We start from the raw sequence: 10,000 nt of genomic DNA, 5'->3' as shown, positions 1-10,000 counted from the left end.
GTGTTATGTAACAGTATCCAAAGGAAGGATAAGAAGAGTTCTGGACGTTTTTGTTTTCAAGGAAAAAGTGAATTTCCAAAAATAGAAAATCTCGAACATGTGGAACGAAGTGTTTCAAAAATTGACAGAAAAAAGAAAGAAATTGGATCCCAGAAGTACTTTTTCATATTCTGGCTTATTTTCAAAAAACAATTTCGTTCCAAATATTCGGACGAGACTTCCAAACTTTAGGCAGAGATTCCCAAAAGAGAAAAGTATTTGTACATCCTTGAACACCATATCGTGGCAGATTTACATGATACCGACTTACCCTCGTGAGAAATACCTACAAAAATTATGTAAAAATATAATATTGATACTTCACTTGTCTGAACAGGACAATAGAGGGAGCTACTTTTAAAAAGCTTCTGCAATAAATACCACTTTAACTGATGCTTGTCTTTATTTATTTTTTCACTATACTTAGTATAAGAAATGTCGCTATAAATGGAGGTAGAATGGGCGATTGGTTGTTTAGAGGTATATATTTTTGAGGAGGTTCCATAACATATTCATTTTCAAGTAATGTTTGTGTATTCATATATTTCATTATATTTAGTATATAGTTTACAGCACTGGAGGTAGAATGTACGGTTGTTCATAACTTGTTTTCCATTCGAAGCTGCAAATGCATAGAATGAACAAGGACACCTATGGCAATGGCTTTATTCTCGAGATCATTTTCACGCAGATCTTTATTGCGGACGAAAATGGGATTTACAAAGAGAGCTCGCAGGCTTTCCATTCCTCAGCAAATTCAGTAGAGATATGAATTGATTTATTCGCGTGCTCTGTGATTTTCAGCCCTCTGATACATTTTTGTCTCTGTCTATGACTTTCGGACTTGTTTTTTTTTTTTTTTTTTACATCCTGTTTTTCATTTTGTGAATTTCCTCTGTTTCTCTTCTCGCAAGAAAAGTAGGCGACTTTGTGAGCTTCCACTGTGTTGGGATTTTTTTTTATCTTATTTGTTTATTTACTATCTTATTTGTTTACATATTTATTTATCTAATTATTACTCATTTACATTATTATTTATCTATTCATTTATTTGTTAATTCATTTAATTATTCATTTATTTATCTACGTTTTTATTTATGCATTTATTCATTTATATACCTATCTATTTATTTATTCATTTATTAAATTATCTATTAACCTATCTATCTATTTATGTATTCACTTATTTTCTACTTATTCACCTCTCCATGTATTCATCTATTCACTTATTTATCATATTTTTATACATTTAGGTAGTTAGTTATGTGCGCCATTTCTGAAATTTTTAACGATGTGAAAAATCGGTTTCTTTGCATGTTCCTTCAATACTCATATTGAAACTTCATCAGGATCTGCCACAACTCTAGTTCGAACACCTTATGTGTCGTATATTTATGAGAGGATATTATTTCTTCTTCCCTCTCCTCTCCCCGTCCTTCACTGTGTGAAGACCTCATCCTCACTTGAGTCATCATTTTGCATTTGTAATGTCTCTTCTCTGTCATCATTTTTCTGTTCTTCTTTATACGCACGCACATGCACGCACACGCGCATGCGTGCACACACAAACACACACGCACGCACGCACACACACACACACACAAAAGACATAAACACAAGTGCGCCCAATAGCTGACTAAAAAATTATTCCGTGTTAGAGAGAACAGAAGTCAAAAGGTTCGTCAACCTAGCAAAGAGATTAAATGAAATTGTCGGTGTAGTTTCAATGGTCAATGTTACCTAGACACAGGTAACAAGTACTGTAACAGGTAACAGTCTACGATGATGAGACCGTTCTCAGCACTGGGTGCTGCCGGCCACATCTTGGATCCATTCACGGTACTGGATGACGTTCGTGTAGACCCCAGGGGAATCGGCTTGTGCACAACCACGACCAAAGCTCACGAGGGCAACGAGGACGAAGTGATTGACAGATATCTCCACTACGAGAGGGCCCCCACTGTCGCCCTGTGGGACACAGGACAAGACCAGAATTACCATACAGTCGTGGCTTCCTGGGGATATAGTCAGAGCAAACGCGCGGATTTCCCAAGTGTAGTAAGGATGGCTACCTTTATGCAGGAAGATGGACAAGTTTAAAGTGATGATAGGCTAAGCTGTTTTTAATCATATTGAAATGTGAGCCCCGGTCATACTATCACGACTCAATTGAGCTCGTTTGAGTAAAAACGACTTCGTTTACATTTTCTTTTTCGAATCCCCTTTGTGCCATATCTTGGGAAGCTGAGTGACGAACTAAGAAAAGTTAAAACTAAAATAGGAATATTAGACACATTGTTGCTTTGTCCTTAGTGAAGTCTAGAATACTGTAGCCGAAGTTGTCCTGCAGCTTTTCAAATTCACAATATTTGACGAGAATCATGATAGTGTGACGGGGTCTTAAGTGAATTCAGTTAAATTGGGATAGGTTAAGTTAGGTTTGGTGATATTCATATATATCTGTGTACAGTAAAATTTCACGAAGAATCGGATGAGAATATTAATATGCTCGAGTTACTGACCAGTATTGAGATACATCGATCATAATCATCGATTATTTGATAAGGGTAGGTTGGAATGTATTAGGCTAAGGTAAATTTTCAAGAAAGAATTAGGTACCCATTGTTACTACAGTTGGGAAAATCGTGATTATTCACCAGGCAGAGAAGCGTTGGTAAAATATATTAAAAAAACATTATTAATTAGATATGGGAGCTGCAATGAGGGAGGAATAAGGCGAGGGAGGCCACGTTAGAAAGAGGGAGGGTGGTTGGGGAGGGAAGGGGGAAGGTAGAAAGAGAAGTGAGTGGGTGAGAGAGAGCATCGAGTCCAGTGCTGACCGAAACCAAAGAAACAACAAGTGTTTGTGTCAAGTCGTATTTCTTTAGGCATTTTGATTTCTTGATCACTTTGTTCACTCATTTATATTTGTATATTTAAATGTTTATTCATTCATCTATTTTTGTTTTCTTACCTGTTTATTGATATATTTAGTTATTTATTCACTTATTCATTCCTATATTCATTTATCTATTTACGATATATGTTCATGTTATTTTCATCTATTTGTATATCTATTTTTCATTTATTTATTCATTCATTTACTTACTATATATCTCTTTGTTTATCTCTTTATTTATTTATCTATTTATGTTTATCGATTTATCTGTCTATATATAATCACCTATTCATTTTTGTATTCTTGTTCACTTAACTTCCCACTATCTTTAAAACTTTTTGCTACGTGCTCTTTGTAAAGACACTGCCATGTTTGCCTCTCCTATGTTTTGATTATTTGGGGCACCGTTGCAGACAGTGGTCATTGATGTCGGACATGTGGTAACTTGTAGGTGCGTCGTCACATCATATTCCCTGCGTTTCGCCAACTTTGTCAAGCCTTGACGACTTGTATGGATGACTCATCCTCAGACCCGGTCCGACTAACGGTCATTCATAAAAAGAAAGGAAGAAGAAGAAAAGGAAGAAGAAGAAGAAGAAGAAGAAGAAGAAGAAGAAGAAGAAGAAGAAGAAGAAGAAGAAGAAGAAGAAGAAGAAGAAGAAGAAGAAGAAGAAGAAGGAGAAGTAAAAGAAGAAGGAGAAGAAGAAGAAAAAGAAGAAGTAAAAGAAGAAGGAGAAGAAGAAAAAGAAGAAGAAGAAGAAGAAGAAGAAGAAGAAGAAGAAGAAGAAGAAGAAGAAGAAGAAGAAACAACAACAACAACAACAACAACAACAACAACAACAACAACAACAACAACAACAACAACAACAACAACAACAACAACAAAAGACGAAAAAGAAGAAGAAAGAAGAAAAAGCGCCAGAAGAAAAGTAGTTAGCTAACCTAACCCTACCCTCATCTGACCTAATATAACTTAACCTAAATAACCTAATCTAACTTAATATAATCTTGCCTTTCCTAGCCAAAACATGATATTTTTCTGTCATTTTTCCTGTAACTTCTCCTGTGACTTTTCTATCCATCCTACCTTAGATGGACATTTTTATCTGTGTGACCGTGTTGTATTGTACACCAAATCTTGAAGTTGAGTCTTTTCTCACGGTACTTAAAGTGTTTTTCAGGCCATTTGCTAAATTAAATAATGAATAGGTGAATAAGCAACAGATAAATGAGTAAATAAACAAATAAATAAATATTTAACTAAATTAGTAAATGAATATATAAATAAATAAATTAATCAATGAATAAATAGGTAGATAAATAAATAAGTGAATAAACTGATAAATAGATAAATAAATAAAAAGTAAATGAAGGAATGGATAAGTGAATAAACAAATTAATAAATAAGAAATAAATCATGAAGCAATTAATTACCAAGCCGAAATGGTCATCCATTAGATAACGGGCACCCTTAGCATAAGTATGCCTAAGTGCTTGCCACTTGTCATACTATGACTCCTATGGACAGTTCATTCCCCTTTTTACTGTGATGAAGGTACCACCGATATGAATTAGAGAGAGACTGACACTTGATAAGGAAGGGATTAATCAAGGCAGGATGTAACGAGCCCCTCTTCTTACCGAAAAAGTGCCACACATGGGAATGGAATAACCTGGCGGTCCGAGGAATAAATGATAGATTATCACTTAAACGCCCAAGGCATGAACTAAAGCATTTTTATTGCCAGCAGAAAGCAACCCCCATTTAGGTGTGCGTGCGTGTGTGTGTGTGTGTGTGTGTGTGTGTGTGTGTGTGTGTGTGTGTGTGTGTGTGTGTGTGTGTGTGTGTGTGTGTGTGTGTGTGTGTGTGTGTGTGTTATTTACCATAGCCTTTTGGATCACGTGTTGGACTCGTGATCGACAGCTATTTCCCGGAAGAGAGCTCAGAGCTCGTATATGACCGATCTATGAGTAATGCTATGACCTTACACGCACACACACACCCAACTCCCAGCCCAGCGGTACTGAAACTATTTCAGCCCTCGGCGGGATTTGATCCCGGACCTCCGTAGTGGCAGCCGGGATCTCTACCAATTGCGCCATGAATTGTGTGTGTGTGTGTGTGTGTGTGTGTGTGTGTGTGTGTGTGTGTGTGTGTGTGTGTGTGTGTGTGTGTGTGTGTGTGTGTGTGTGTGTGTGTGTGTGTGTGTGTGTGTGTGTGTGTGTGTGTGTGTGTGTGTGTGTGTGTGTGTGTGTGTGTGTGTGTTGTATTTACCTGGTTGTATTTTACGTCTCTATCTCGCAGTGTCTAAATTACTCTTAAATTCGTGTATGGTTTTTGCACATACTATCTTTTCTTCCAGTTTGTTCCATACATCCACGACTCTGGTGGGAAAACTGTTCTTTTTCAGGTCTATTATATAACTGTCCTTTTTGAGCTTCCTTCCATTTCCCTTTGTATTTCTCTTATCCCAATTTATTAAGTCTTCTCTATCAAGGACTTCCATACCTCTCATGATTATATAGATAGTCAACAAGTTTGCTCTTTCTTTTCTTTGTTCCATAGTTGGTAATTCCAGTTTTGACAATCTCTCTTCATATGACAGTTTTGATAGTGTTGGGGCCATCTTCGTAGTTGTTCTCTGGATTCTCTCAATTTTCCTTATATTCTTTTTGGTAGTGGGTGACCATAGTGTCTCTACGTACGCAAGTCTTAGTCTAATCAGTGTGACTAGTATTTTCTTCACTATTTTTTCGTCCAAGTAAGTAAAAGCCACCTTTATTGATCTTAGCAAGTTGTAGGTTTCTCAAACAATTTGTTTATCTGCTTATCAGGGGACATGTCCTTTGTGATGATTACTAACAGGTCTTTTTCAGATCCCACTTTCTTTACTTCCTTTCCACCAATTTTATATTTTCCTGATATCCATGTTTTATTTTTTCCAAATTCAATTATGTTACATTTCTTTATGCTGAAGTCCACTTCCCACTTCTGACTCCATCCCTAAACCCTGTTCAGATCTCTCTGCAGCGACTCACAATCCATTTCAGTGCTCACTTTCTTCAACAGTTTTGCGTCATCTGCAAAGAAACTCATGTGACATTCCACACCTACATCCATGTCATTCACATAAATAGCAAACATTATTGGAGCCAATACTGATCTCTGTGGAACTCCACTAACCACCTCTTCCCAAGTAGAACTCTTATCTCTGAGCACTACTCTCATTTTCCTTTCATGCAAGAAATCCTCAATCCATTTTATTAGTTTACCTTGTATCCCTCTTATGGTTTCCTTTTTTTTTTTTTTTTTTGAGGGACTTTATCAAAAGCTTTTTGTAGATCTAGGAAAGCACAATCAGCCCATCCGTCCCTTTCCTGTACTATATCTAATAGTCTTGAATAGAAACAGATCATATTTGTGGCACATGAGCTTCCCTGTTTAAATCCGAATTGTCTCTGCTTTAGTATATCATTCTGCTCCAGATGTTTTATCCATCTATTTTTGATAACTTTTTCGCAAATTTTGGCTACCGTGCTTGTAAAGGAAACCGGTCTGCAATTTGTTGGGTCTTCCTTGTTTCCTCTTTTATATATTGATACGATATCTGCATTTTTACAGTCTTCTGGTATTTTCCTTCTTTGAATAAGCAGCTTATTACATTATATATTTTGTCTGATAGTTCTTTACATTCTTTTAGTATCCAGTTTGTAATTTCATCCGGGCCGTGCGATTTCCTGACATAAAAGTTCGTTATTTGGTCCATTATTTCTTTTCTTGTTATAATCATTTCCCTCGTGCGGGGGGCGGGGGCTCTCACTTCTAGCCCTTCATCCCGATGCTGTACATTTTCTCTAATGAAACCCAACTTGAAGTGTTTGCTCATGACTTCGGCTATTTCTGTATCTTCTGTGTACTCCATATTCCTTTAACGTAGTTTCACTATTTCCAGCTTGTTTTTTAGTCTACCGTTCACATATCTATAGAATAATTTTGGTTGGTCCTTACATTTTTCTATTATGTCTTTCTCATAGTTTCTTTTTTCCTCCCTGCGTATTTTTACATATTCCTTTGATTAATATATATTTGCCACTTTCTAGGTTTTTCTCTTTGTTCCATCTTTTCCAAGTTTTATCTCTTCTATCTTTCGCCTTGCTGCACCTTCTGTTAAACCAGCACTTAATATACACCTTTTCCTGTTTCTGTCTTGGCACATATTTATCCACTCTTTCATTATAAATTTCCATCAGAATCATTCATTTTTCTCCCACTTGAGTTTCTTCATTGTAGAATGTTTCCCAACTCGGTTTTTGGGAAAAAAAATCATAAGTTGCTCAAAGTCCGTTTTACTATACATCAGTCTTCCTTTTCTGTATTTCTCATTTCTCTCTATATATATTTCTTCCTTTAGTTCTAACTCAAGTAATATGTGGTTACTCTTCCCAATTTGTGTCTTGTATTCAATTTTATCCACAAATTCAGGTTCTGGCCTAAATAATAAAATTAGCCTTGACAGTTCTTCATTATTTCTATATCTGGTATTTTCTTTTACCCATTGTGTCATTGTATGTTCTAAAGTCATGTCAAGTAATACAATTCCCCATAGAACCTTTCCCTGTCATCTATTCCCAACAGATTTCTATACAGTTTCCTCCATTCTTCAGCATCTCATTTAATGAAAGCCTTGTATGTTCTAACATCTTAGAATAATCTCTCTCCAAGACCCCGTTTTTGGGGGCACGTAAATAACCACAAACTTTCTACTTTCCATGTCACTATCTTCAACTCTAATCGTTCTCTCCATTTGTAACTTTCGTCACATTCAAGTCTTTCTTAAGCAAGAACATGATTCCTCCACCCTGTTTCTCCTCTCTATTTCTAAACAAATGATTATATAATCCATATCCAACACTGTTTGGTAATGGTGGACCCCTTAATTTTGTCTCCACAATTCCCATTATGTCTGTTTTTCTTCTGACAAGTAATCATTTAGTTCATTTAATCCTGAAATTAATCCGTCTATATTAGTATAAGCCACTTTTAATTTTCTGCACTCTCCATCTCGTTTTCTGTTCCTGTCGTGTTTTTTTTCTTCTTTCTTTCTTTCTTGAGTATCTGTTTTCCCAGTCTCATGTCTAACACTCCAATAGAACTTCTTTTTCTCGGTCTACGTTTTTTTATTTATTTATTTTTTTATTATTATTATTTTTTTTTATTCTTTAGCTTCTCTTCTTATTGTATTCTCCCTTGCTCTTTCCTCATCATTCATGTCTCTTTTTATCCGTACACCTTTAGAGTGTTCATTTTTTGCTAACTTTCCTGGTTCTGTTAGTATTTCCTCAGCTGCCTTAATTTGATATTTAGGGGTCGATTTCCTCCTTCTGCATAGTTTCCCATTCCATGGGGGGTGAGGAAGTATGTATGAGAAAAAAATTTGACGCAGCCCGAAGGGATTTCTCCCCGTCTTCTCCTTTTCTGCATGAGGGGACGGAGAGGGGGGGTTGCCGAATTTATGAAGCGGCCTTGCTGTGGATGTGCTGTGTCTTGCGACACTGCTTCTGACCCAGGGCAGTGGACAGGATGCAGGGATGACCCGTCATCCAGGAGGTGGCAAGATAAGAGGGAGGAAGGAGGGTGGAGGGGAGTGGAATATATAGGAAATGGAATGGGTGGGAGTGGTTTCTATGACATTTTATTTTTGGCTACCCCCCATGTAGGGGGAAAAAGCCTTTGGTATATGTATGTATGTATGTATGTATGTATGTATGTATGTATGTATGTATGTATGTATGTATGTATGTATGTATGTATGTATGTACTGTATGTATCTCTTATTCTTCGTCTTGTACTACTTTCAGACCTTTTCTTGCCAATTCGTTCTCTTTGTCTCTCAAGGACCTAGCTAGGTTGTGTTTTTCCTTTAGATCATATACTATTATACACTTCTTTTTATTCACTGTATCTCTTACCTGAATGACTATATCTTTAGCATTCTCCTGCATTTGTTAGTGAACAATTTCCTTAAAAACTATCTTATTTTTTCTTTATATTTTTCCACTCTTTCCTGAGTTGCCGTAAATCTTCCTCTCCTATATTTCCAGTTTTCTCGGTCATTGCTTTTATTTTATTTTATTTTTTTCTCTCTTTTTTATGGTCGCACTATTAGTGATACTATTTTTCAACCTCTCATTTTCATATTTTACCTCAACCAGTTCTCTTTTTAAGGCACTTACCTCTTCATCTATTTCAGTATTTGCTTTCTTTAAATCACTCACTTCCTTATTTATTTCAAGATTCGCTTTCTTTAGATCTTTAATCTCTTGATTCCATGAATACCTCATAATTTTCATCTCCCTCTCTATTTCTATAATTCTACTCAAACTTCTTTTTTCATACCCAGTAAACCCAGAAAAAGGCCCTTCATCACCACTCTCTCAAAATCTTTTCGAACCTAACGGGGATTTAAACTTCATGTTTATATTTCGTTTCGCTACTGCGCCAGTAGAGGCCTCTGAGTTCATGTTTAAATTTCATTTCACTGCTTCACCACTAGGGGTTTTCACTGGCCTGTTTTCATTTTCTTCTATTTCTCTTCAACACTCACTATTTCCACTGTATTAAACCATTAAAAAGTGAAATGAGGAATAGACATTTGGGAATGGATGCGAAGAGGAGACTGTATGAAGGAGTGATTGTGCCAACAGCACTGTATGGGGAAGAAACATGGAATATAAGAGAGGAAGAGAGGAGTTTGAATGTGTTTGAGATGAGGTGTCTGAGAAGTATGATGTGGGTTACTAGGCTGGATAGAGTGAGAAATGAAGAGGTGAGGAGAAGAACAGGGGTGGAAAGGGAGTTGGGAGATAGGGTGGATGAAAGAGTATTAGGATGGTTTGGACACATGGAAAGAATGAGTGAAGAAAGACTTGTAAAGGAGGTATGGAAGGCAGATGTGGAGGGAGTGAACATGAAGGGACGTCCTAGGATGAGGTGGATGGATGGGGTGAAGGGGGCTTTGGGGAAGAGGGTAATGTCTGTTGAGGAAGGACGGGAGAGGACAG

The 10,000-nt window shown here is 36.7% G+C and overlaps 1 protein-coding gene across 3 annotated transcripts in view; it reads right to left on the bottom strand.

Moving 5' to 3' along the window:
- Nucleotides 1-10,000, bottom strand: part of LOC143022094 (trypsin V-B-like) — an 84,517-nt gene that overhangs the window by 7,223 nt on the left and 67,294 nt on the right. The window contains exon 8 of one of the 3 annotated variants that reach the window (XM_076180083.1): nucleotides 884-2,007. The exons of the other annotated variants lie outside the window; for them this stretch is intronic. Coding sequence (XP_076036198.1) covers nucleotides 1,837-2,007 — 171 coding nt within the window. The 3' untranslated portion in view covers nucleotides 884-1,836. Of the gene's footprint in view, nucleotides 1-883; nucleotides 2,008-10,000 lie in introns of those variants that run through there. 3 annotated transcript variants of the gene reach the window in all.

The sequence above is a fragment of the Oratosquilla oratoria genome, chromosome 43, assembly GCF_046742065.1.
Source record: "Oratosquilla oratoria isolate Oo_2021 chromosome 43, ASM4674206v1, whole genome shotgun sequence".
NCBI classification, from domain to species: domain Eukaryota; kingdom Metazoa; phylum Arthropoda; class Malacostraca; order Stomatopoda; family Squillidae; genus Oratosquilla; species Oratosquilla oratoria.
The sequence above is the reverse complement of the archived record's forward strand: the minus strand, read 5'-3'. Positions and strand labels throughout refer to the sequence as shown.